This window comes from Elgaria multicarinata, chromosome 17 (assembly GCF_023053635.1).
Source record: "Elgaria multicarinata webbii isolate HBS135686 ecotype San Diego chromosome 17, rElgMul1.1.pri, whole genome shotgun sequence".
NCBI lineage: Eukaryota > Metazoa > Chordata > Lepidosauria > Squamata > Anguidae > Elgaria > Elgaria multicarinata.
Window position 1 is genome coordinate 29,122,394 of NC_086187.1, and position 27,065 is coordinate 29,149,458.

The window sequence follows — 27,065 nt, forward strand, 5'->3', positions numbered from 1 at the left end:
ACACCGCGCATGCGCCCGCCCGCCTAAACTCCGTTCTGCCCAATGGGAGGCCTCTGGCGCGCCGGAAGTGACGCCAACAGCCCGCGACCCCCGTCTGGCTGCCCGAGGGTAACCACGGCAACGGCCCAACAAGCGGCGGCCGCGATGAAGACGACGACGACGAGGAGGAAGGCGGCGGCGTGAGCCAGCCCTGGCGCCCCGGCGAGCGCAGCTTGGCCGCCTGCCTACTTGGGTGGCTGGGTGGGTAGAGCTGGGCGAAAGAGCGGCGGGGCGGCCTTTGGCGCTCGAGGGGGAGGGGGCTTCCCTGGGTCGAGGCGTCGCCTCCGCCGGCTCCTCCTCCAGCCTGAGGCGGGCAGAGAAAGAGGCCCCGGGCTCAGCAGCAGCAGCAGCAGCAGCAGCAGCAGCAACCGGCCAGGCTCGCCCTCCAGGAGCTCCGTGCCAGGACGCCTTTGCTTGTGGAGGGCTGGGAAAGGCCCCCTTTTGGGCCTACGAGAGCCACCGATGGGGCAGGCAGAGGAGGCAACGCTAGGCCCAAGGAGGAGCACTCAATGCTGACAGCACTCAATGCCTCCATCGCCGCCCCAGACGCCAGGCATCGAAGACACCCCCCCCCCCTGCGAAACACGCCATGACCGAGGCAGCCAGTGGGGGAGGGGGCAGCGGCACAACGGCGCAGGTGGGCCGGCACCTGAGGGCAAGGCCACCTGCAGACCGAAGGAAGGGTGGGTGGGAGGGCCTCCTCTCCACCAGGCTGGAGGGCAGGGGACTGGCTGGCTCATAGAGGGGCAAGCCGGGGCAGCTGCGTTAGCCGGACAGTTGGGCCGGTTTCCTCAGCCCCCCCATTTCCATGGGTTTGGGCTGCTGCCCCGTCAGCTTCTAAAAATGCCCCTGCTCTGTGGTTTGTAAGCTAGGCATCTCCCACCGACTCCACTTAGTTTATGGTTACCTAACAGCTCAGATTCTTCAGTGTGTATATTAATTTGCAAAGTGGTTGCTGGCATCTCAGGCTGTGTAGACATACTGGCTGAGTTCAGACGACACACTAATCAACTGGGGGCGTAATAGGAACAGAATGGGAAACAACCATTGATTAGCGTGTCGTCTGAACTCAGGCCCTGAGGCCCTGGAGTTGAGCTTGTTGATTTAAAGCTGCAGTCCTAAAGGCATTTGTTCATGTAGGGAGTAAGCTCAACTGAATGCAGCGAGAGTTACTTCCAAGTAAATATGCTCAGGATCGTGCTGCATGGCACTCTGAAAAGCCATGGGAAGCCTGCAAAGATTTATTCTGGTTTTGTATTTCAGGCTTAAGCTAAGGACATGGTGACGGACTTTGATGAGAGACATGACGAGCACATAGTATTACTTCAGCAGAGAAACAGGTAAGCTGAAGAATGGCTGCTCTGGTTTTGTGGGCACTGGGCACAGCTACTGAATCATCACCATCGTATCCAGATAAGTCCCTGGCAGGAAGAAATCTGTCTCAGACCTTGAAGTTCTATTTTATTTTCCTCCCTCTGCATAGGCAAGAGCCATACAGCACTCCTGCAGTTCCATACCTTTTTCTCCTGCAGACCAAAAAATGAGATTGGCAAGGGAGGCTCAGACGGTACAGCAGGAAGTTGTTTGGAGGATAACTTTTAGGCAGTAATTTGTTAGGCTTTTTTATAGGAGCCTCAAACTGGGTTGACATTTTCATTGAGCTGCCCGACACAACCCCAAGATCTCTTTCTTGGTTGGTCACCGTTAGCTCAGATCCCATTCGAAGCTGGGATGTTTTGCCCTAACATGCATGCAGCACTTTACATTTGTTTACATTGAACTGCATTTGCCATTTAGATGCCCATTCTCCCAGTTTGGAGAGATCCTTTTGGAGCTCTTCACAATCTCTCTTTGTTTTAACCACCCTAAATAATTTGCAGTCATCAGCTAACTCGGCCACTTCACTGCTCCAGATCATTTATGAACAAGTTGAAAAGTGTTGGTCCCAATGCAGATCCATGTGGGACCCCATTGACATCCATCCCTTGTGAGAATTCACCATTTATTCCTGCTCTCTGCTTTCTGTTCTTTAACTAATTACTGATCCATAAGAGGACCATAAGAGTTTATCAATAAAACAACAAGATACAGATGCATGAAGTGGTAGTAAATCAAGCAGTAAGTCAGTATACTTAGTTGTTCCTTTTAGTCATTACCAGGAACGCCACCTTTTCTGTAGAGAGAGCATGGCCCTCTGAAAGCCCCAGATAGGGAAATTAGTGTCCTTGTCTGTTCTAGGATATTGAAACAACTCAAAAGAAAAGATCCTCTGCAGATCAGGCTGGAGCAGCTGGAACAAGGATTTACTCTCTATGTGAATGGTGCCAACTCAGAACTAAGTAACCATCACAAGAAAGTCGGCCCTCAAAACCTTTTCAGAGGTGGTACACAAACACCAAGGGCAAACTGTGAGTTCCTTCATGATAATTATACTTAAACACCCTTGGATTGCTACAGATACTGGATAAGTCACACCTCACTCACACCTCACACTCACATTCCCTGGGAATGGGACAGAGAATTCTGGAGGAGGAGGAGGAGGAGGAGGAGTTTGGTTCGATCTAACACGGCACTGCTTACTTTGTGAAGCAAGAGCAGAGACTCAGGATCAAGAAGTCCTCCCAAGTTCACCCTCGTGCTTTGTAAATTTGACACGCATCCCAGGACTGTAGGGAATACAGGACTGTTGTTTTTTAAAGAGATCGAGCAGGGCATGGAGTCATTTCATCCCTGCATTACGCCACATACAGGTAGATTGGTTTCTCTGGACAGGCGGGGTTTCTGCCATGCGTGATGCCTAGAATAGGAGACAGGAAACGAAAGGCATTGCCTTTGGGTTGATCTCCCCTTTTCACGTGCGATAACTCTCTCAACATTACTGCAGTTCCTCTTGGTCCATAGGTGCCTGCTGTACAGAGGGTCGTGCTGTGGGGCAGGGGATGCCCCTTGATGATATTTGACCCCTTCTAGTTATACAACCCTGTCTGCCCCAAATTCCCTTACAGATGCTGGTACAAGAGCCCTGTTAAGAGGAGATGTGCAGGGGAGGAGCACACAGAGTGCCCCAAGTAAAATCCAGCGCCGGGAGTGGCTCCAGGTATGGAAAACCAAGAGGGACCGAGGTGCGAGCTGTGTGTAGCGGTGGGCCCAGCTTCCGTCTCTGGCATCTCCAATTGTTAAAAAGTGTATCTGGCAGCAAGACCAGCTGCAGATCGCATGGGCAGCGCCTTGGATCTTGTCCATGTAGCCTGTTTGACAACAGCCCATCTCTCTTCTGCACCACTGAGATGAGCACCTTTCTGTTGAGGGGCTGCCTTTCATCAGCCCCCTATAGATCAGGAAGGATGACCCCTGATGTCACCCTGCCCCAAGGGCTAATTGCTCTATTTCCCTAGCCCACACAAAAGCCGTCGCAGACTCCTTGGGCTTTCAAAGTGACTTATTCCTCTGGAGCCACACTACACGCACAATATGGTTTTTCTCCATTTCTAGAAAGCCGTGCAGATCAAGACAGAAAGCGGCTCTAGACTCCATATTGCTCCTCCTCCTTCGTACTCCGAGGATTTTGAACTGTATGAAAGCCTAACCCTGCAGTCCAGTGACTGTGAGCAGAATGACTCTTCCCAGGTATGTGTGTGGCTCCTCATAAAAGGCATCTCATTGAAGGAGAAACGCATGTGCAAGCATGAAGAAGCTCTTACCGCCTCCAAAAGGCCACGTGAGGTGGATTCACGTCCCTTGGTAGGCCCAGGACGTCGGGTTCCATTGCGGATTCCGTCATCCCCACCGAGCGATGGCTCAGGCGAAGGGACACAGGGTGGTGTGGCAGGTGAAGTAGTTCTGGGGCAGAACAGGTTCAGGACCCTGGACAGGGCTCTGGGTACTCTCCATGGTCCTGAATGGGCTGATTCAGGACCACGGAGAGCAGTCCAGCAGCAGATAAAAGGAGCTTACATGGCAGGCCTTTATTGCCAGGCCAGGAGGGGCCTTCTGGCAGCTCCTCCTCCTCTGCCCTTTTCCTCAGTGGCTGTGGGTGGTGAGGAGCTGGTTGGGAAATACCCCCCAAGGCTTCCTTGCTCACCGGAGGAACCCAAGGCCCACTCCTTGGAGTCAGAGGGCAGTGGTCGACTCTGGGGATTCAAGTGTAGGATCCAAGGCTTTGTGGTGGGCCTCTAGCCCGTTCCAATTCTCCTTGGAGTTGCTGCTGTTGGAAACCCCTCTCTCAGTCCTCGCAGCCATGACACATAACCCCGCCCCAGCAGTCTGATGGAGCATTTGGCTGAGGAGGGATTTGAAGCACTTTCAGGAGCGAGAGACGAGTGTCTCCCACCAGACGTCTGAATCTTGTGGGTCTTGTGTACTCAGGCAGCAACTGAAGCAGTCGCTCGCGCCATTAAGAGCCCTTGACCAGAAGCTCCTTTGTGCTGTTTTGCTTTTAGACTTGGAACGTCTGCGGTATTTAAACTATGTGTAGTGTAACTTTAAAAACCAACCACCATCCCGTTACGGCCTCCTGAAAGTGATTCAAGTTTTCCCCAGGAGGTGTGGAACTCGTCCCTCATTTGCCCGTGGCGTTTTCTGCTGCTCCATCCTGCAGTGTCCGTGGAGGAGCGTCTCGGCACTGAGTGGCCTTTTCCTAGTCCCCCTCCAGGGCACGGAGGTGACTCAAATAAGCTTTTCCCCATTCTCTACAGTGAGCCTCAGGAAGCTCCTTCACCACAGAGGTGGCCGTGACAGTTTCACTGCTGCGCTTTGCAGAATTCCAGCTGTGTGCTGCACCTATTTCTTATTTCTCTCAGCAGCATTTGCAAGTGTTGGTGTGTTTCCATGCACATGTTTTTTTCCTCACAGAAACTGAATTTGTAGAATCAGATCTTTGGAGGGCCTGGGGTACCTATCCTGCCCCCCACCATCGGAATGGCAGTGTAGCCTGGAGGATGCCCTCGGCACCCCTGTTTTTCACTTTTGGCGCTTTGCATCTCCTAAGAATGCCAAGATCTCTGCCTGCGGTTACAGAGCGTTCTTTGCCTTTGTTTCCAGAGCCTCGAACCTCCGGAAAGCACAGTCCCCAGTGACTTTATCCTCTCTGGTCCAAAGGCGGAACAAAGCCTGAGCAGAGATGCTGAAAAGGGAACGCTGCTTCTCAGCATTGAGGATGTGAAGGTACTGAGCAGCCCTGGCGGGATGGCCTGGCCCAAAAGCTCCGCTGGTCGTGGCCATTCCTCACCCTAACAGTGAGTGTCCACAGTAATGGGCTAGATGGATCAAGGGCCTGATTCAGTGGAAAGCGGCCTCCGATATTGCTGTGGAAGTTGTTTCCTAGCAGGGACTCCACCGCTGAGCGACGGCCCCTTCCCCAGAGTTTTCTTCATCCCATTCATCTACTTGGCAGAGGCATGTTGGATATAAGGTGGGGGGGGAGCGACTTATGTCCCTCCAGGTGTTGTAGTCTACAGGCCCCATCCTCCCTCCCCATTAACTCTGCTAGCTAGGGCTGGTGAGAGTTGTAGGCCAAAGCTTGTGGAGGGCCACGATTTGCCACCGCTGGTAAAAGGTGTCTCACAGCACAATCCCAAATATGTCTGCTCAGAAGTAAGTCCCGTTGGTGGATGCAGTGGTGGGCCGAATGAGGGCCAATAAGCTGAAACGGAATCCTAGCAAGGACGGAGACCCTGTCGGTGGGTGGTCCCCAGGGATGGTAAATGGGTGAGTGGCCTGTTCTGGATGGATCACCTGCCCCCCGAAGGAGCAGGTCTGTAGTGGTGTCTACACACCTGCTCCTTCAGGTACGAAGGCAGAAGCCCTCTCGGTGATGTCTCCATCTGGGAGCCACCTGGAAGAGGGTTTCCACCTGAAGAGAGAGCCTCCCCTCAAGCAGAAGGCACGAGCCCATGTCCCATGCTGGAAACTGTCAGCAAACATACTGCCAGATTGGATAGTGTAGTGTATTTATTATTAATTGTTCTGGGGTTTTATCTTGTTTTTACAGTTAGGATTTTTGTATTATTTGATTTGTATATTTTTTTAAAAAATATAAAGTGCTATAGGATGTTTCAAGTAAATAATACATTTTGATGGGATTGACTCCCAAGTAAGTGGAAATAGCATCATAGCTTGAATCTTGGTTGTTGCTTTTTGCAAAGCCGTTCTGAGGTTGCTGACCTACCTGCTTCTCTGGAATTTGTGCCAGGAACTCCGGAGGAGCTTGGAGTTCACTGTGAGTCAAACCCGGATGGAAAAGGGCTGTTCGGAGGGGGAGGACTCTGACTCTGTGGAAGAGGACGTGCCCGCTGAGCCCTCTGAGGCGGAAGGGGCCCTGGCACATCCCAGTGAGGGCGCCAGGCCAGGCCTCAGCGACGCAGAGCTTGGAAGGAGCTGCGGCGAAGCTCCCGGTTCTCTCGTCGTGCTGGAATTCAAGCCAAACTGCCCAAGTAAGTCCAGTGGGGCGGCCCAGCCCATTTCCTGGCAAACATCGTCAGAATCAAAGGCAGCTTGGCCTGGCTCCCACCGAAAGCTGCCACATCAGTGCTGGAAAGAGAAGAAGGTGTTTTCACGTGCCTAACAGAAACATCGGCAGACCCACCTTGAGGTTCTGATAGAAAAATTAAAACTAACTTTTGCCGTTTCCTTAACTTTTTGCCTCTTGTCTTGTTTGACTGTGTGTTAGAGAGAGAGAGAGAGAGAGAGAGAGGTGGGGGGCAGGGCGGGAGAGTAACCCTCATGTGCCAGTTGAGGGTACCCTGTTGCGAGTTAGCCTTGCTTTCCCACACGCTCTGCTTCCGCCATGTCCTGAAACGAGTGTTGTTTCTGGCCTTCATTTAGAAAAAAGAGCCTGCGAGATGGAGCGGCCTCCATGTGATCTTGCGGACTCCATGGGGGTCCCACCACTCCGAAGAAGCTGGATTGCTCCTGCCTTTGCCAGCTGCAGCAACCGTGCTCTTTCCTAAATGAAGCAGAATTTGCAACCTCTTCTTTTGTTTTTCCTCCAGGTGTGAAGAAAGAGCGAAGCCTTTCTGCAAAAAGGAAGGGCAGCGTGGAACACTACGTCCCCACCAGGCCCTTGAGCCACATGGCCCGGCCCCTCTCTGCGGCGGAGTGCCTGCACCCGGAGGAACCGGAAGCAGCCCCCTCCAGTAAGGGAGGCGGTCGTTCTCTGTCTCACAGCCACGCGTCAGTGCCTGTGGGGAAAGCAGAAGCTGAGGCTCAGGGCGGCTGTGCTGGTGGAAAGGGGCAGCAGCCAGGCGCCTGCCCTGGTTCTTCCTCAGGGCCTGGCTTGGGATGCTCTTTGTTGACACGCGAATGCCGGCTGCCCCTTGGGCTCTCATTAGCGTAGCAGGCAAGAGCTTCCTTCCGGAGAGGAGAGGGCAAAGGAGATTGTCACGCTCCGGAGGAGGCGGGCCTATTTATCCCTTGTGACGTGTCGTTTCCCAGCAGCGTCAGGTGCAGATGTGGAAACCACCACCCCTAAAGTACACCTGTGCTTTGGGACACTCACTTGAAAAGCCACCTCCAGCCACCAGATCCCCCCCCCCCCGCTCAGATCTGGCTTCAAATGCTCCTTCCCTAGAGGGCATTTTGGTTATTCATGTTTTTTCTGCTGCTTCCTGCTGCCTCCCACTTTCCTCTCTTCAACTTTTACAGTTTGCAAATGTACTTCAGTATCTGCTGCCATCACAGAAATGCACCTTGACTCCACCTGCCTCTTCAGCTTGCAACCTCCTTGAGAGACTGCTTTGTTAAGGGTATTCTTTTCTCCTAGCTGTGCCTGGCACAGGCATAGCTACATTGGGTTGACTTTGGCCCACAGAAACTTTACAGCCTCCTCCACCTCCTCCTCCTCCTCCTCCTCTTTGGCTTCTCTGCTGCTCCTGGCCTCCTGCCTGCATTCTCCATGTCTTGTTTGACAGTTGCTCTTGCTATCACTCCCCTTTCCTCCCTCCCTGCCCCCAACATGGCCCAGGGGCCTTATTGTCCTCAGCTGCTGGGATCTGGGTGGAACTTGTCCTTCCTCTTGTTCCGTACGGGGTCAGGCCCTCAGAGCTAGCAGATGTTTACTCAGTGGAAATGGCCATTGCTTCTCGGGGGGGGGGATGCTTTTGCCTTCCTCACATCCTTGAGGGGCTGGCAGCTTGCACCAGGAAGATGGTTGAGTGTCCTGACCTGTGCAAAGCACAGGGGAAGCCGAGGCTGAGTTTCCCTCAAGTCAGAATCTAGGAGTTTCCTCCCCTGGGGCTCAGCGGCCCTTTTAGCCTTGGAGTGGGTCTGTCTAGGATGGGAGGTTCCCGAACTTCTAGAAGGTGGTCAGAAGAGATTTTCTGCTTCTTTTGGATGTCAGGGCCAATAAGCCGGTCAGAAAGGCCGCTCTCAGCAACTCGAAAGAATGTCTGCGCGAAAAAGGACCCTGCACATTCGGCCTCCATGGTCCTGAAAGCCGTGCAAGCAGAAAATGAGACCCTGCAGAAGGAGATTCTCTGTCGGCAGCTGGAGACTTCGGCTGGCTCCCCGAGGGCTGAGCTGGAGCCAGCCACTGGTGAAGAGGTCAGTATTGGAAGGGATTTCTCTGCCTGCCCAGCAGGGCCAGTGCGATGGCGCCCCCTTCCAGGAAGTGGGTCCGTCTCCGAAGCTTCCTGCCCGTTGCAGGCTTGGTCCGTCAGGCTGATTGGCCAGCCTGGGTGCTGTGCCTATCCGATCTGGGCTTGACTCGTGGTCCTCATTCCTGTAGAGCCACTGAGGAGACGGCTGGGGCCGAGGGCGTGAGCCTGCCCTGCTGAGCTTGCCCATTCTTTCCCTCTTGCACAGCTGCCATTGCTATCCGCTCCTGCCACAGCTGAGCCTCCCAAACAGCAGCGGGAAGGAAAAGCCGTCTCCACGGCCATGGAAAGGATTGGACTCCTTGGGAACAGGTGGCGTGGGGCTTTCTTTTCGTCCGTTCTCAATGGCGGGATGAAGGGGAGGCACACAGGGAGCACCGCCTCCTCTCCGCATGCAAGGGCCCCAGCGGCTTGACCTGCCAGGCACTGCCTCTGCTAGGTCTGACCCCCTGGGAATCAGCGGAGGAGGAAATTGTGGGCGCAAGCGGCCTTGGCTGGAACATGCGCGGGAGTGGGTGTGGCAGGCCCAGGCACGGATGTGCTTGTGGTGGATTGGGCCAGTTCTAGATCCGGAGGTGAGGAGCTGGCCGCTAGCTCTCCCCTCTGCCACCAACACACACACACACACACAGAGACTTTCAGAGGGTGTTTTCAGGGAGCGGGTGGTGGTGGCACATGAAAGCTCTGAGTCAGTGCCTGGGTGTTGTGACTCCCTGCTTACTGTGTCACTTCTCGGGGATTCGCTCCCCAAAGGTGTCTTGAGCGGCATCTCAACTGGCTGAGTCTTGAAAGCCCGGAATGTGCCTTTCCTGCCAGCCCAGGTCCTGCCCGTCCGCCGTCAATCCAAACGAGCCTCATCCCGTTCTATAAGGGCAGCTGGCTGCCCCACATCTCGGCACAAGGGGTCGAGCCATTCCGCAGTAAAGGCAGGCGTCGGTGGCTCAGCACGTGGGAACCACCGCCGTTTGCTCTGCCCCTCGGTAGCGCGCCTTCGTCGGTGCGTCTCGGGGATGCCTGCCACGTGCCTGGGCTGGAAGGCCTTGCCTCCACACCAGGGCAAGGGCTGCGTTTACTCCCTGTGATCTCTTCAGCACGGAACCTCCTCTTTCAGGCAGCAGAAGAAGCTTTTGAAAGTGCTGCAGGAGATTGAGAGCCAGTCCGCCTGCCGTGGCCCTGAGCAGCCAGAGCCTCACCTTCTGGTAGGAAATGAGTCCCGAAGCCACAGCTTTGCAGTCTAGTCTTTGTCATCAAGCTCAGTAGGAATGAGGCTGAACGAGGGGAGAGGAAGGCAGGAACAGGGTGGGCGGGTGGGTGGGGGTGTCCAGCACACTCGCTCCACTGAGAGCTGGAATGGGACCATCTGTACGCCATCACTCGACAACTCAGGGAGTGGAATTGCTGGCTAGAACAGGAGCTCCGTTAGCTGTGAAAACGTGTGAATGTATTTGTACCGCTGGAATTCCATCGGCACTGCGCAGAGATGCAAGCAGGGAAGGGCGTGTTCTGTTGGCATCTCGGAAGTGGGAGGGCCCAGGGGTCCTCTGCTCCCTGTGGGGCACGCGGCAGGACCCATGCGGACAGGCCCAGCTCCCCACCGCCACCCTCTCTGCCTTCCTGCTGCGCGAGGGAGATCCCTGTCCTCTGGAGGTCTGTACTGATGGCAGTGCCTCCAATTTATCCTTTTAGGACCAGCTGGAACCGGAGAGGGAGGTCCGGGACGCCATTTATATCACTCTCGAGATCCTCTCCAACTGGGGGAGTGCAACGAGGGTGGGCCTGACCGAAGTGGAGTTCTTGGACTTGCGCTACGGGAAAGTGTTTGTGTCTCCTCACGATGTAGACATCCGGCACGCCGACTCGCCCGGAGAGCTGAGCTGCTTGGTCAACAGGAGCCTGAACGTAAGCCTCCCGCCCCTGCTCCGCACGCAGCCACCGTGGGAGCCCTTGCCTCCTCCTCAGCGGCTGCCTTTTGCCCCTCTGTATGAGCAAATGGCTACCCAAAGGAGCGTGGCCCCAGTGGCAGTAAACCTGCGTGCTCCAGTTGCTGGGGAACATGGGCAGGAGGGTGCGATTGCACTCGGGTCCTGCTTGTGGGTTGCTGGTCGTCAGCTGGCCGGCCAAGTGGGTGAACAGGGCACTGGACGAGATGGACCCTTGGCCTGATCCAGCCTCAGGGCTCTTCGGACGTTCTTAGTTTTAGGCATTTCTTTTCTTCTGCTCAAGTTCTGGGGAGTAATAGTTGGAACCGTCGAGGGGGCTCTTGAGGGTGCCTGGCTGTGCTGCCTTCCAGGCAGGCGCCTGTTGGTCTCCGCGCAGCAAAGCCCTGACCCAGGGCCCTGGGCGAGGCCTGCAGGGTGGGCATGGGATGAGCAGCCTGAGGGCCGAGGAGCCCTTTCTCCCCTTGGAGTGGGGCCCCTGGCTCGGAGTGCAGTGATGGAGCGACCGGTCTAGCTTTATCAGGGAGAATAAAGAAACACCAGGGGGCGGGGGTGGGGGCGGCTGATAGGATCCTGTCACTTGAAGCACGGCATTTGCGAAAGGCTTTCAAACGTTTGGATTTGTAATGCTCTGCATCGGGGCACTCGGTGTGCTTGAGAAATGTTTGGCGCCCAGCCAGGTGGACTAATCGACTCCCAGAAAGGAGGTGGTCAGAATGCCCCCCCCCCATCGAAGGTTCTGCCCGCTAATCCGTACGTCAGTGTCCTGTTAGGGTCCTGACAAGCGGTAAAGCTGATTAATTTGATTAGAATGGACACAGTCCTGCTCCTGACCTGCAGCTGTATCTCCAGGCAGGCTTCCTGGAGCTGCGATGATCCTGCCACTTGCTCACACGCAGGCAGAGGCAGGCCTGCCCTCCCTCACGGGAACGTGGCGTCGCTCAGGGTCTTGTCGGCCCCTCTCTGTTCTCCCTGGCCACTTGCTGCACGTTTGGGCAAAAGCCCACGAGAAGACGGCTGGGTCTTGTGTTACAGGTCAGCAGAGACCATCTCCCCTGGACGTGCCTCTTCCAGCCTCCTGTGCAGCTGTACTTTGTGGTGCGGAATCCCAGTCTGTCAGACAACTTTGGGCTCTCCCAGATCCGGATTTGGAATTACAGCGCCCCGGTTCTTGACGTAAGTGGCGGCACCTCTGAACGCGGCTTTTCCGTTCCGGACCTCCGTCGTGCTCGTCTAGCGGAGAGGGCAGGAGGAGGGAGGCGGGCCCAAGCAGCGCTGCACTGGGGGGGGGGGCTTCCTCCTGGCCCCTGCTTTAACTCCAAGCTGCGGAAAGGCCCCGACCGGCGTTGCCTTTGAGACGCCGTGATCCCTCCCGAACTGCAGAGTCTGGAGGGGACGAGGGTCGGTTCTGGTTCTGGTTTTAAGCACGCCTGAGAGAGGCGTTCCGAGCCGAGTGTCTCTTGCCCTGGCAGCTGCCGCTGCAGTGAAACAGAACGAGCGGGACACAGAGTCTGCCGGCCAGGCCAGGCCGTCTTTCAGGACCCCCCCTCCCCACCCCACCCCACCCCCGGCAGTCATCCTGTGGCCACTGAGCACGGCCAGTCCTCGTGGAGTGGGGGGTGGGGGTGTTGCCCCCTTGGGTTGTGTTTCCTGAGCCTTTCTCCCCAAGCTCCGGAGGTCCAGCTGCCTGCCTGCCTGCTGCACACCCGGCTCAGCTGGCATACTGTGCCGACACGCGTAGCCCGGGCTCTCGCGCGTTTTGTGCCCCAAAAGCCACCTCCCACAGCAGATGGCACCAGTTGCCTGTGAACACTGCTCCAGAGAGCCTGCTGGGATTATTTCTTCAGAATGGCTCCAGGTGCTGCGTGAAAGAGGATTTTCCATCTTGGATTATAGGCGAGCTAAGCCTGATCCACCCCCACCCCCCACCCGCTGGCTGGCTGGCTCACATCTGTGCTGTTACAGAGGTGCACATATGGCTGCACAAATATGTGGAAGCATGGAAACAAAGAGCCACGGCTTTCTGAGCTTTTAAAACAGGCAGCAGTTCTGGCATCAGAAAGGCCACGATCCCCTGCAAAGAGGTGGCAGGTAGTGACAGACGGTGCAGTGCAGGTTGTTCGTCTGCGTTCTTTAGACAGGCAACCCCCCCCCCTGAGTGCCAGTCCTCTCTCAGCACTGGGTGCATCTGACTGACTGTGCGTGTGTTTGTGAGAAGTGGGGGAGGCTGTGCGTGGGTGATGGGGGCGCCACCCAGGCCTTAGCCATCAGCAGGCAGCCCCCAACCAGGATGGGTTTCAGCACGCCTCAGGCTCATGCGCGCCCCTGTCCTGACCCGGGGGCCTGTGCCCAAATCCTACTCTGAACGATGGTTTGTTGAAACAAGCCAACCTCATACCACGGGGTAAAAAAGTATTGCCACGGGGGCAAAAAAGTTGTTCATCTTTGGTGTAGTTGAATGTCCAAATGCAGCCTGTTTCTTAGGACCTTCCTTGCGTGTTTGATTCCTGGGAAGATCCTAGCCGGGGGCGAAACATGTGTTGCATCTGAAGCTGCTCAGCGTAGCTTCAGTTCCCTGCTGACTGGATGTGTCTCTTGACACACGGCAATCTGGGATTCATCAGGAAGGAAGGAAGGAAGGAAGGAAGTGCTGTAAATGAATGCATCTCCCAAAGCACAGGTCCACATCTTGTCTCTCTGTGTTCCTTCAGGATCTTGGTATCGGAGCAAGGAACGTCCTCGTCTATGTGGATGGGGACCTCATCTTTGCTGGAGAGCTGCCCAAAGGCCGTGTGACCTCCGAGGCCGATGGCAGCAGCTGCACCACCATTGTCCTCCCGGCAAGCACCTCGCTCCCTCCCAAGGGAAGGGCGGGGAGGGGCTGGCCCACTGAGGACCGGAGCCAGGAGCCTGGCGGGTTGTGGCCAGGCCTGAAACCTCCCTTGGAAGGAGATTGTCCCCAGGATAAGGGGAACTCCGTCTGTCCTGTTCCGCTGGAGGAAGGTCTCCAGGCAGCATCAGACCCAGGTTCCACAGCACGTGCTGAGAGCGCCTTCCCAACAGAGGCTGCGGGACTTGACCAGCCTGAGGATGGCCCTTCCCTGAGTGAGCAAATGGAAAAACTTTCCGGGAGGAAGCTGTCTCAGTTGCCCGGTCCTGCTTCCCCTCCTTGGATTCTGCCCCCGCCCGAGGCAAAAGGAGAGAGCCCGGCCTGCTCGGCTAAGCAGAGGCTGCCCCCGTGGCTTGCACCCGAGCCCCTGTTGGACCTGCAAGTCCAGCTGCCCCCCGAGAGCGTCAAGAGGGGCTCCCTGAGAACAACTGATGGGAGCCCCCCTCTCCGCCACGCGGAGCCTGAGAGATCCAGCAGTGGGGGCCCAGATGTGGATGGGAAGCGCCCTCCAGGGAGCGCAAGGAAAGGGATTTCCGACCTGGACTTCCTGAGTCCGCTGCCCTCCAAGTGCAGTTGTCCAGCTGAGCTGCTTCCTCCAGGACGAAGTCTTGGAGGCGGAGGAAAGGATGAGCCCAGCCAGGCCTTGTGCGGGGAGGAAGCGCCACCTGATGCAGGTAAGAGTTGGCTGGCACCTGCCGGCTTCCCTCAGGGTCTCCATGAGGTCACCTGGCCAGCCGGCCAACCAGCGGGAGCTGAAGGGGCTTTCTTTTGGAAGCACCCTTTGCCACGGCGAGTGCTGGACTGCTGGCCACGAACAGAAACCGTGGTCTTCTGCCCCAGCCTCTCCCCTTTGGCTCGTGGGCTCTTCCTCACGGGCTCACTCCCTCCTTCCCTCCCTCCCTCCTTCCCTCCCTCCTCCGGGTCCTTGGCATGCTCTGAGGCGGGGGCGCCATGGCAGCACGCGCCATGGCATTGCGGGAGTTGCGCTCCTGCGCGTGCCGCTTCCTCCGAATCGGAGCTGCTAAAAACGGCCTTCCCTGGCAAAGGGTCCGGCTTGAGAACACAGAGATGGCTGCCCTCGTGGGGGGAGGGGTTGTGGGGGGGGGTTTCTCAGCACCTTTCCGGTGGGGATGTGGCTGCCTTATGGTGGCCGTCCATAACATCCCGGTCATAACAACAGCAGGGGCGGAGATCCAGCTTCCATGAGGATAAGGCATGGAATGCCGGGGGTGGGGGGCGGATGTGTGCTTCCGGCTGGACAGGCGGGCCTCCCTGCCTTGCATGAAGGGCTTGGCGGGGGGCTCTTGGCGCCTTCTGTTCACGGTGCTGCGAGCCTCTCGCTCAGCTGCTGTCTGCTCTTGCTCTGGCTCTGGCTGAGGGAGGGTTTCGTGGCCGGCCCCATTGAGAGGTCATCCTTGGTCGAGGCCTTCCTTGCTAGAGCGCTGGAGGGGGAGTACAAAGGAGGAGAGGACAGACATGCCGGGGGTGGGCTTCTTTGCTCTCAGTATCTTTTGAGGACAAGGCCTTGTTCGTTTCGCCAGGCCAGTGTACCCACAGGCCTGTCTGTCTTCCTTTCTCAACTGCCAGAGTCCATCAGCTGCAGTGGGCTGCCCCTTCCTCCAGCTTCATGCTCTGCCTTGAGGGGAGAGTCAGGTGGAGCTGTGCTGAGGAGCTCAGGGGGGCACTGAGAGCGGGCCGGGGGCATTTCTTCATAGGGGGCAGCAATCTGCAACGCAGGTGAAGGGAGAGGGCAGCCTATCTTTGGAAGCTCTGAACCGCTCTTCATTTTCTCTGCTTAAATTCTCATTTTTCACTAGTTCAGGGATGCATTTTATCTGATACAAATCCTTTAATGAGATTCCTTCATCTTGTGAGGAATTGAAACCGGCCACTCTTGGCTGCACATTCATGCCTTGAACAGCAGGAAAGGACCACGTGAGGCAAAATTGACGCTCCTTGTCCGGTTCGTTCCAGTGGCACGGAAGGATTCTGCAATTCCGTTTCCTGCCTTTTTACAATCTTTGTTTCACCACAAAGCAGTTGTACAACTGTGTCACATGTCCGGCAACTCTGGACCTGAGCAGAGTCACGTACGGCCCATCCTTCCCAGGCCGTTTGTGGGTCCAGCACTCAGAAAGGTTGCAGAAAATGTTTTAAAAACCTTCTAGTGTTAGTTAAAAGTGGCTTGTTTGCTATAAAACCGACAATTGGGAAAGGTTAGTCCATTTTGCCAACCGATTTCCAAAGGCTTTGCAGAGTCTTTGCTGCAAGAATTTATCCCCACATTGGCCCCCCTCCCCACCCTCCCAGTGTGCCTCAGAAACACTGATCGTAGGGTGTCTTTTGACCATCCTAACATCAAAGGAAGTTTGGGGCACATTTTCTGCCCCCCCCCAGTCCCACCCCAAAGCCCCTATTCTTGGGTGTCTCTGCCAGGCCCTCGCACATTGTGTCGACCTGACGGGATGGCCTTTGGGAGACCCAGTGTCAACTCAGGGCTACTGTTATTGGCTCATTGTTATTAATGATTGATTGAAAGAGTGTTTTTTAAAAATGTGAGCACGTGTCAACCATTCCTGTTTGCCCACTCCTTTCTGCACCTGCGCACACAGGGTTTGGCTTTCTTCGTGGCCCCCCCGCCCCTCGGCGCCCGTGAACTGGGCTGCTGCCCTCTGGGCTTTCCCTTCCAGGTGAGGCTCCCCTGCCTGGCAAGGGCTGCGCGAGGCCCTCCCGCGCCAAGTGGTCCGGCTCCCAGGAGCGCGCTCTGCAGGACTCTTGGAATTCCCTCCTGAAGTTCAACCATTCGCACCGCGGCCGCATCTCCAACATGGATTTCCAAGGGGACATTTTCGATGAGTTTCTCCATCAGCAGAAGATCAGCCGGCCAGGAAACCCGAGGCTCCGGCTCAGGGACGACGGTGGGCGGCCAAAGTGGCCGGAAGGCGAGACCTGCCCGGACCCGGAGGACGGGAGTGACTTCAAAATCCCAGTCCTGCCCTCTGGGCAGCGCTTGAGAATCGAGATCCGGTCGACCTGGGGGGACCGGCACTACGTCGGTCTCAACGGCATCGAGCTGTTCAGCTCCCAAGGGAAGCCCGTCCCCGTGGCCCACGTCAGCGCCGACCCGCCAGACATCAACGTCCTGCCAGCCTACGGCCAGGACCCCCGCGTGGCTGCCAATCTGCTGGACGGGGTCAACCGGACCCAGGACGACATGCACCTGTGGCTGGCCCCCTTCACCCCCGGGAAGCCCCACCGCCTCTCCCTGGACTTCGCAACGCCCTGCGAGCTGGCCATGATTCGCGTCTGGAACTATAACAAGTCTCGCATCCACTCCTTCCGAGGCGTGAAGGACGTCTCCATGCTGCTGGATGAACGGTGCATCTTCAGAGGGGAGATTGCCAAGGCTTCTGGGACGCTGGCCGGAGGTGCGGGCTTGGGGTGGGGTGGGGTGGGGTGGGGTGGGGCGGGGGGCACCACCACCACCGCTCTTTCTCTGCAGCCCTTAATTGTTCTGCTTTTAATTCTGCCTTGCAAAGGAGGCTGGCAGGGATGGCTGCTCGCCCTTGGCCCCGGTCAGCCAGCCGTCGGCCCACCCCAGCTCTTGCGGGAACAGGGAGGGCCGCCTTGAGGGAGGTGTGCGGCCACACAGCCGGTCCTCCTCCTCCCCTTGGGCCATCCCAGACTTGGTTGGAGAGGAAAGGAGTGTGGGGCCTGTCTGCAGAGGCCTCCTTGTCCCTGTGTTCCCCTGAACAGAGTCTCCCCGGGCCTGAGAGGAGGCTGCTCACACGTGTCCCTGGAGCCCCTCTTCCTTCTGGCAGAGCCCCCCCCCCCAGCACGACCTCCTCTCTCGCACCCCCTGGCTCCCTCCTGGCAGGTCGCTGGGGGATGGGGACCTTCCGGCAGGCCCTGGAGACAGGGAATTCCCAGAGCGTTCGCAGTGGCTCCCTGTGGTCAACCTGGACCTGACCTGAGTCGACATTCGCTTCTTTTGCTCTGATCGACCGCGTTAAGCAGCCTTGCCCCAGACCTTTCTCTCTGTGGGAAGCCCACAGAGCGTTTCCTGGGCCGTGCAGCCGCTTCACGAGCTCTCCTTTGGCAGGGACCTTGTGCCACGTCTCCCTGACGTGGAGGCGGCCTGCTGTGCTGTTCGTGCTACAGGAGTGTGAGGAGGGTGGGGGGCTCCTGTCCAGAGCATGGAGCACTCCATCTCCAGCCGTGGCTGTGTGGCTCCTTTGTGGCGGGGGCAGCATCAAGAGGTGGGGAGGGCCTCGGCACTTGGGGCTGCGGACGTGGGACATGGGGGTCACCACAGGGTTGTCCGTATTTCAGCTCCAGAGCAGTTTGGAGACACCATCCTGTTCACAACTGACGAAGATATTCTGGAGGCCATCTTCTGCTACGATGAGTCCTACGATGAGGGAGCAGAAAGCGTCGGCAGCCTGAGTTACGAGGAAGAGCTGAAGAGGCCGAGGACTGCCGACGGAGAGGGGGATGAAAGACCCTTCACGCAAGCCGGTTCCAGGACAGAAGTTGAGCGGGTAGGGCCCCTCTTGAGGGCGATGGGTCTTCCCTGGCCCCTCATGTGGCCGGAACAGTGGTGAGGCTGAGCCAAAAGTCGGCAAAGAGGATGAGGGGACACACACGGCTGTAGAAATGGATCCTTGCCCAGATCTTTGCTGCCAAGCGAGGGGACGCCAGTGACGTGGTGGCGGCGGCTGGGAGGAGCTTCTCCCCCTTGCTCTCCATGGCCCCCCAGAGCCTCTGGGGGACAGCCAGGTGGCCCACGTGGCTCCCTGCACCACAAAGCGGAGGAGCGCATCGTCGCTTCGCTGTGGGCTGCTCTGTACCCTACAAATCCCCCTGCTGCATGTCCTCCGCCTGCAAGAGCTTCAGTTGCAGGGGGATGGGCCACGTTTGGGTCCGATTCGCCCCTTGACAAAAGAATAACAACTCCCACCTTTTCTAGAGCCAGAAGCAAGAGGCCGTGCCAGAGTCCGTCCCGGAGATGGTGACCAAGGAGCCTGGTATCTACGAGGGAAAGTGTAGGTCTTCCTTTGCTTCTCCCTGCAAGACTTCGCATTGCTTGTAGCAACCCCCCCGCCACGCTGGACACGAGACCAGAGCTGGGGCAGTTGTTTCAGAGCAGGCTGTGGCGGGCACTCCCCGGTTCCCCGCCAGGACATCACCTTCCCCCCAGACTTCCCCCCAGTTGAAATCAGCAGCTTCGCCTGGAGGAAGGGAGGGGCCCTTTTCTGCTTTGGCCAAGCTCTTGCGTCTCCCGCCTGTGAATAGTGGATTCCCCGGGATCTTCGGGCCCCAGCTAGCATTGCCCGGTTGTCCCACTTCCCTGGGAGAGGAGGCTGTGTAAATCCATCGTCCCTTTCCTGGAGCCAGGTGAGGGCCGCTCCCATCGAGACATCCCCCGGGAGTGGGCATCACCCCCGCGTCTGCCTCCTTTTAGGCCTTCTGCTCAACTTCACTGCTTCTTGGGGAGACTCGCATTACCTTGGGCTGACGGGGCTCGAAGTGGTCGGAAAGGAGGGACAAGCGATCCTGTTCTCTGCGGATCAGCTCTCTGCCTCCCCTCGGGATCTGAACGATCTCGCGGAGTACACGGACGACTCCCGGACCTTGGACAAGTGAGTATCTCTTCAGACCGGGAGGGAAGGAGAGGCGAGCAGGAGCCACGGCTCCGAACCACGAGCTGCCTCCGAGCAGGCCGGTCCTGCCGAGGGAAGAATTCAGAGGGCTGATGCAGAACCTGGCGCCCTGCCAGGGGGAGAGGCCCCTTGCCCCAGAAGGCTGCCAGGTGCCTGCCGGGTGCCTCATCCCAAAGAGCGCTCTCTTGGGCTCGCTTCTTCACGACGTGCCCGTTGCCCCACGTGTGGTTCCGGCCGAGCAGGGCCCGGCTGACAAGAGGGAGCTCCAGGAACGAGGGAGCTCCGTGCATCTGGCGGTCTCCGTGGCCCTCCATCCCCAGCAGGAGGCTCCTCTGCGGGGGGCAGCAGGGAACGTCCCATCTCCCGGTGCTCTTGGTGCTGCTGGGAGCGAGCGCCAGGCCCGACCAGTCTCCGCCTCACTGTGGCGGTGCAGGAGCAGGGGCTGCCTTCCTAATCAGCCCAGGCGGGCAGCCTGCGGGCGAGAGACAGGAGCCGCCTCGGGGGAGCTGGCAGACAAGACAAATGGGGGCCTCTGCCGCAGGGGTGTCTTTCCTTGGAATGGTGAAAGTGGACAGGCGGCCACTGATGCCGGCCAGATCCCAATCCGAATTGGGGCCAAAGTCAGGCTTGAGAGATTGGGGGGGGGGGTCATTGGAATGAGCCTGTCGCCTTCATTTCGGAATCTTTACGTTCCCCCCCTCCCCCCCCATTAACATTTCCTCTCCCCTGTGAAACGCCGAAACGCCGGGCCCCCTCCCCGGGCGACGTCTTGGGCTGCCCTTTCCTGCAGGAACCCCCTGCCCAGGGGCTGGTCTCTGTTTCCCTCTCCTAGGTTAATTGATGGAACCAACGTCACCATGGAAGACGAGCACATGTGGCTCATTCCCTTCTGCCCGGGGGAAGATCACGTGGTCACCATCCACTTCGCCCAAGCGGAAACGGTGGCCGGCCTTCGCATCTGGAACTACAATAAATCCCCCGAAGACACGTACCGAGGGGTAAGCAGAGGGGCCCGGCAGCGGCTGCCGTCGGAGGGAGGGGGGGCCTTGCTGCCTGTGTCCGTCCCCCGTCCCCCCGCTTCTCATGGGCAGGCTGTGCTCTCTCTGGACAGTGGAGCTGGGCATGCGGGCCCCAGAGCGGCCCAGGGCTTCCCGGGAGCCGTGTTCCACAGCTCTCCTCGAGTGGGACCGTGCTCTCTGTCGTCCTCAGGCAAAGGTGGCCCAGGTGTGGCTGGACGGCTGCTGCATCTCACCCCCAGGAGGCTTCCTGGTCCGCAAAGGGCCCGGCAACTGCCACTTTGACTTTGCTCAAGAAATCCTCTTCGTGGACTACCTGGCGGGACCCCCGGTGACGCCCACACGTGAGCGGTGAGAGAGCCAGGCAGCGAGGGGGCCCTTCTCCCCCCACCCCCACCCCCACCCGCAGAGGCCCGTTCTGGTGGCGGGGCTCCCCTGTGAGAGGGAGGCGGGCGGGCGCGGGTGTGGCGGGGCGCCGGCTGTCCCGAGGGCCTCCTCCCTCACGCTGTGCGCGTTCGTCTTTTGACAGGACGGAAGCGAAGAAGGCGGAGCAGGCCAGCATGGACTATGAGGCTCCGCTGATGCCCCGCGGGTGTATCCTTGGCTGGGCTGCCTTCCGGCCCTCCTGCTGTGGGTCTCTGGGGGTTGTGCTTCCACCCAAGAGGGAGGCAGGAGCCTTGACTGCCTGAAGGGAGGGGCGTGACACACCCACACACCCCGCTGGCTTCACTGCAGGGACCAGCAGGGTCACGGGGCTCCTGGCGCTCCAAGTGGGAAAGTCGTGTCCCCCATCCACCCCCCCACCCCACCCCCCATGGGTCCGGGGCTTCCCCCTCCAGGCACGTCTCCGTGCAGCGTCCACCAGATGGGCATCCTTCTTACAGTCCATCCTGAAGCAGAGACTCGCCTGGGTTGCCCTGTTTTTCTTGAATGACCGTTTCCTCAACGCCCTTTGGCCAGTCATTTTCCAGTTCCAGCTTCTCACGAGTTGGGGCGATCCGTACTACATGGGCCTGAATGGACTGGAGCTGTACAACGAATGCGGAGAGAAAATTTCCCTCAATGAAAACAGTATCCTTCCCAGGGGGAGACGGGCCGCCCTGCAGACTATCCCCCGCGTGTGACAGGGGCCCTTCCGGGCAAGACCCTGCTGGCCTCTCTCGGCCCCTGCCTCCTGGGCCCCCACGGGGCCTGGCAGCTCCCTGCCCTCTTGGCTTCTCTGCTTTCTCCCAGGAGGGAGCCTTTCGCAGGCAGCCGGAGGAGCAAGCCAGTCCCCGCGAGGGGCGTGGGGCTTGCCTCCACGGAAGCACGGAGAGGGCCTGGAGGCCAGCGGGCAGCCTTGGTGGGCACGCCTGGCCAGAGAGGGGGAGGGGAGGCTGGCTGGCCAGCGGTCTTGGGCACCTCCTGTGGCGGTTCAGGGGTCGCCCTTGACAGGCTGGTGCTGCAGACATTGCTGCTTTCCCAGACAGCATCAACGTCCTGGAAGGTGTCTGTGGAGATGTCCGGACGCCAGACAAGCTCATCAATGGCATGAACGACGCCAACGACGGGAGGCACATGTGGCTGGCTCCGATCCTTCCCGGCCTGGTATGCGTGCCCTGGCCCGTGAGTGCCGGACTGGCAGCCGCCGCCTCCTTGGAGGAGCCTGCCTTCAGCGGGGGCAGACCTGGCCTGCCTTGCCCTCCCCCCCTCACCAGCTCTGGCTAGGCCAGCCCCCCACCCCACCCCCACTACAGTATAGCTTCCAAATCGCGTGAGGTCCTGGTTCCTCTCTGTTCGGCCCTGGTTAGGCCTCATCTAGAGTATTGCGTCCAGTTCTGGGCTCCACAATTCAAGAAGGACGCAGACAAGCTGGAGCGTGTTCAGAGGAGGGCAACCAGGATGATCAGGGGTCTGGAAACAAAGCCCTATGAAGAGAGACTGAAAGAACTGGGCCTGTTTAGCCTGGAGAAGAGGAGATTGAGGGGAGACATGAGAGCACTCTTCAAATACTTAAAAGGTTGTCACACAGAGGAGGGCCAGGATCTCTTCTCGATCCTCCCAGAGTGCAGGACACGGAATAGCGGGCTCAAGTTAAAGGAAGACAGATTCCGGCTGGACATCAGGAAAAACTTCCTGACTGTTAGAGCAGGACGACAATGGAACCAGTTGCCTGGTGAGGTTGTGGGCCCTCCCACACTAGAGGCCTTCAAGGGGCAGCTGGACAACCACCTGTCAGGGATGCTTTATTTATTTATTTATTTATTTATTTATTTATTTATTTATTTATTTATTTCATTTTTATACCGCCCAATAGCCAAAGCTCTCTTTAGGGTGGATTCCTGCATTGAGCAGGGGGCTGGACTCGATGGCCTTGTAGGCCCCTTCCTACTCGGCTATTCTATGATTCCTGGCTGCCCTCTGTGCAGCCCTGAGCGAATGTCTTTGCCCCAGTGAGTTACATTCTGTTCTGACTTATTTGTCTGCTCCTGATGACAGGTGAACCGTGTCTACGTTATCTTTGACCTGCCCACAACAGTCTCCATGATCAAGCTGTGGAATTATGCAAAGACGCCCCAAAGAGGAGTCAAGGAATTTGGAGTAAGTGCTGCCTCATGAACTCGCACTGCCTCCTTGTCTCTTAGGTGTCGGTGTCTATATTTCATTGGCCCCAGCATGGAAAGAGGTCTCCTGGGTGCCCACCCTGGGCGGCCCCTGTGCCTGGCAGGGGCTCCCCTGCTGCCAGGGCCCTTCCTCCTCCTCCTCCTCCTCCTCCTCCTCCTCCTCCTCCTCCTCCACCACCACCACCATCTCAGGGTCCTTGTTTCCACCAGGGAGGCTGCCAGGGATGGGACCTCGGAGCTGCTGCGTGCCAAAGGGGCTCTGCTCTTGCACAGGGTACTTGGTATTTTCGGAGAAGAGACAAATGCAGGGAATCCGTTTACAGTGAATGAGTGCAGGGCCTTCTCCACCCCTTCCCCGGGGCTGATGCAAAGAGCAGCCAAACAAATGGGAGCAGAACACACAGCAGCCAGGGCGGAAGGCTGGGGGCAGAGGTGACCCTGGGCGGGCCGGGCTTGGTGTCAGGCAGACAGCGGTGTTCCCACCTGTCTCTCATGGCCACGGGGTGGGTAGGTGGGTCTGCGATTTCGCAAAAGGCTCAGTGGCGGGCGGGCCGGCAGGCGGGCGGGGGCCCCTGTGGGACAGCCCTTCAGGCGGTGCAGCCGGTAACATTGGCGCCTCTGCTTGGTGCCCAGCTCCTCGTGGACGACCTGCTTGTGTACAACGGCGTCCTGCAGGTGGTGAGCCACCTGGTGCAGGGCATCCTGCCCACCTGCGAGCCCGAGGTCCCGCATCACACCATCCTCTTCACGGACGACGAGAAGGTTTGCCGGCAAGAGAAGAACACCGTCCTCAGGTAGCCCCCGGGGGACCTCGGTCGTGGAATCCCCCCCCCCCATAAGCCCCGAGCAGGCAGCCTGGCTTCATCAGCTTCAAGCACCTCTGGTCCTGAGCCCCAGGGGCCGCCGAGCAGCCCACCCGGCCCTCTCTCTGGGCCCCAGGATTACCAAGCGGCCCCTGCCTCCTCTTCCCCCAAAGGGGTCTCTGCAGCCAAGCCCGGGAGCCTCGGCTTTTCGGCCTGGGTGCTGCTGCTCCCTCCGCCCCCTGCCCCTCTTTCTCTCTGCTGATGCTGTGATTCACATCAGCTTCCTTCCATCTCTGTGCAGCGTAAAAGCTAATACTGCTGAACGTGGGGCTGCAGGGAAGGGATTTCAACCTGAGAGAATATAATAAAAAGTGAAATCCTCCACCGTAAAGGTCAAATGAAAGCAAATGACAAGCAGTAATCTGATTTGACAAGCATGTTCTGAGGCGAGCTTCTCGTTGAGCATCGCTGCCGCTGGATAATCCCCTGAGGCAGCGAAGGGGAGCCTCAGCACGGGCCGTGGCAAGCAGGGGCCGGCGGCAGGCCCTCAGCCCCTCGGCCAGGGTGGTGGGGGTTGGGGGGGGGAAGGGCCTGCCGCTTCCATGGCGTTGGGGCTCCCAAGACCACCGGAAGAGTTCCTCGTTCAGACACTCCCAACACCGGAGAGGGGGGAGGGCTGGCGAAAGGGGGCAGCCATGTGGGGTGACGTGGCGTGTGGCCTGCTTGGAGCTCCAGCCAGGGCCGCCCGGTCTGCCTTCTGCCCCTTCCGCCTGGGTGGGGGGGGGGAGGGGGAGGGCCCCTGCTGCTGTTGCCTCGCCCCTCCCACCTCCCAGACTTTGCCTCCCTCCACCCTCGGCCGTTCTGGCAAGTGGAGATCTTTAATCCTGGGGCTCCGAGTGTGCGTGCGTGTGGCAGCCAAACTAAACGTGTCACCCTTGGCTGCTTGTTTTTGCTTTACTAAATAGGTGTGGAGAGGGGGCGCACCACGGGGTGGGGGGTGAGGGGCTTTACTCCCACCACGGTCCCAGTCGGGATCCCACGGGCCGTCCACCTTCTGGCGCCTGGCCCTCCCGGTTTGGCCCTGGGAACTGGGCTGCTCCTGGGGGCGCTCTGCCCCACCAGCCTTGTGCTGATGCCCCCCTTGCCCATTTCTTTTGGCTTGACAGCAACCACATGGAAGACCAGGATGTGCGGATGATGAACGAAAACCAGGTCATCTCCTCTTCCCGAAAGAGGCAGGTGGCTGCTGACCCGGGTGAGTTTGGGGCCTGCTCTTGCTGTGCGCACGGTGTTGGAGGAGAACATGGGGTGACGGCAGCCGGGGAGGGGGGCGAGCACGTGGTGTGGGGGCTGCCCCCTCCCTGCCATCCTTTTAGCAAGTGGCGTCAGCTCTTCCATGGTGCTCCATCCCCGGGCAGGAGCCAGAGGACGCCTCGAGGACGTGGCTTGGAAGAGGGCAGCCTGGGTGGCTGGAGGCGGGGAAGGGTTGGGGCGTCCTTGTGGGCACCGGTGGTAGCAATGGTGGCGGCGGCGGTGGCAGCAGCTGAAAGCTCCCTTCCCCCCCCCCCCCCAGCTCTTCGGCCCAAAACCTGCATTCAGGACAAAGGATTGCTGCGGAGGACAAGGCCATGATGAGAAGAGGATGGGGCTAGCGTCCCACAGCTGCTAGCCCTCGGCTACTTGGCCCCCTGCCTTGCTACCCAAGGGGCCTGGCTGCTTGCACAGGGAGCGACTCGGCGAGAAGACCCGGATGGCGGCGTTGGCGGCGTCTGTGCCCCCGGGCCTGGGGCTGCTGCACCTGGAAGCCTCTCCTCCCCTCTGCTGCAGAGCCATTAAAACTCTTCCCTGAAGCCCCGGCTTGCTGGTGCCTTGCCACGGGAGGCCTTGGCAGACGGCGGACGTGGGCCCGTGCAGGCTCAGGACACGGCTCCCCTGCTCCCTCAGGGTCTCCTCGTACAGAGGGGGGAGGGGGAGTGGCCGGCGTGGGGGAGCGCTCAGTGTGCCATTACGCCCACCCTCTTCGGTGCATTTACACCGGGGGGGGGGGTGTCCATGGGTGCATCCAATAAATCCCGCCCTGAACGGATTGTCCCACATGCCTCTCCAAGCGTGCACCAGGGCTAATGTGATGCTGTCCTCTCCGTCTCTCCCTCCCTGGGAGACCTGGGCCCAGGCCGATGGGGGCCTGGGCCTGCAGCCAAGCCTGGCCCGGACAGTGTGTGCTAATCCGCAGCTGGGAGCTCAGCGCTGCTGAGCCGCTGTGCAATCGCCCTATTTATAACCCGGGGCGGCTGGCAAAGAGGCTTGGCAAAGAGGCGAGCAGTAGCCTGCAGGGAGGAGGAGGAGGAGGAGGAGGAGGAAGAGCCACCGCTGCCGTAGGGACGTCCCCGGCTGCTGCACTACCCACCGCCCCAGCCCTCTTTTGTGAAGCCCCCAGGGGGTGGGAGCAGCCGGCAGTTGAATGCCGCCTCTGAAGGGTCACGGCGTCGCCAGTGATGGCTTTCTGGGCCGTGGGGGGGAGGGGGGGCGTTCACCCCTGCCTGCCGCTCTCCCGTTCCCCCTCATTACACAGTTGCCTCATTCTCCCGCTTTTTGGCTGGTTCTGTGCCGGTGCTTTCCCTGGGGCGGGGAGGCCTCCCTCTGCCATGCTGCCCCACCGGAGGACGTGGCGATGGCCTTGCCTGCTGCCCTTGGCCTGGTGGCGGGGAGGGGGGCTGCCCGGGGCCCGCCCGCAGTGCCAGCAGCCCTCCATCACCCACTTAGTTCCAGCACCTGCGGCTGAAGGCCAGGCGCTGCAAGGGGCGGGGGGACAGCGCAGCGGGAGCCAGCACGGCGGCTGCTTAAGCGGATTGCAGAGAGGTGGCTCCTGCTCCCGCCCCAGATGGGGCCAGGCCCCCGGCATCCTGCAGTCCCCCCCACCCCCACCCCCACCCCCACCCCCACCCTGGAGCTGCTTTGAAGACCAAAGGCCTCCCCGCTCTATGGCCAGATCTCAAGTCCGCAAAGAGCCGGGGGGCACGCGTGGGGTAGCCAGGTGGCCCTGCGTCGGTTACCTTTGCTGCCTGCCTGCCTGGCTGCTTGCTCCTCCCCGCGCCATTATCAAAGTGAGCAGGGTGCTTCTGGATGAGGCTTTTATCCTGCCACCGCCTTGCTGCATTCACAGAATGTGTGTGTGGGGGGGGGGGGTCACACTTCCAGGAGTGTTTCCCCGCCACATCTGCCTTTTTCCTTAGCACGGCACACCCGGGTAGGCCGGCAGGCCAGGCTAGGTGCCGGAGGCCTTCTGGTGATCAGCCCCAGGGCCCCTCCGGCTGGAAGGCTTGGCAAGGGAGCAGCGGCCGGCTCCCCCAGGATGGTTCCGAAGGCGGGGGTGGAGAGAAAGGGTGATCTGCACAGCCAAGGGCGGGGGCACAAGGGACGTTGGCATCTACTGGCAGGCCTTTGGGCGGCTTGCAGGAGATGGCGAGCCTGGCTGCCTTCCAGATGTTGCAGCAGCAGCTGGGAGTGTGGCGTCTTTCTCTCT

General features: G+C 59.0%; 2 protein-coding genes across 4 annotated transcripts in view; both read left to right on the forward strand.

Annotated features, from left to right (window-relative positions):
• The window catches only part of POLR3K (RNA polymerase III subunit K), a 181,344-nt gene that overhangs the window by 27,617 nt on the left and 126,662 nt on the right, over nt 1-27,065 (forward strand). The window lies entirely within an intron of this gene.
• On the forward strand, nt 155-25,455 carry KATNIP (katanin interacting protein). Of its 2 annotated transcripts, none has more exons than XM_063143096.1 (27): nt 155-240; nt 1,303-1,379; nt 2,278-2,447; nt 3,045-3,136; nt 3,532-3,666; nt 5,080-5,202; nt 6,230-6,470; nt 7,029-7,172; nt 8,375-8,577; nt 8,839-8,942; nt 9,742-9,829; nt 10,317-10,529; nt 11,603-11,743; nt 13,279-14,131; nt 16,148-16,885; nt 17,790-17,998; nt 18,427-18,502; nt 18,922-19,099; nt 19,953-20,118; nt 20,330-20,487; nt 20,666-20,730; nt 21,097-21,207; nt 21,584-21,723; nt 22,615-22,716; nt 23,373-23,533; nt 24,709-24,797; nt 25,116-25,455. In XM_063143096.1, the coding sequence occupies exons 2-27, from the start codon at nt 1,318-1,320 to the stop codon at nt 25,172-25,174; spliced, it is 4,821 nt and encodes a 1,606-aa protein (XP_062999166.1). In that variant the 5' UTR covers nt 155-240; nt 1,303-1,317; the 3' UTR covers nt 25,175-25,455. The 2 variants fall into 2 exon arrangements, with proteins under 2 accessions (XP_062999166.1, XP_062999167.1); XM_063143097.1 differs by lacking the exon at nt 155-240 and adding an exon at nt 390-676.

Excerpts from the sequence above, each read along its gene's own strand:
- KATNIP (XM_063143096.1), top strand. The coding sequence starts at position 1,318 with ATGGTGACGGACTTTGATGAGAGACATGACGAGCACATAGTATTACTT. Across the intron at positions 18,503-18,921 it reads TGGTATCTACGAGGGAAAGT|GCCTTCTGCTCAACTTCACT; the intron begins GTAGGTCTTCCT and ends GCCTCCTTTTAG. Across the intron at positions 21,208-21,583 it reads AATTTCCCTCAATGAAAACA|ACATTGCTGCTTTCCCAGAC; the intron begins GTATCCTTCCCA and ends CTGGTGCTGCAG.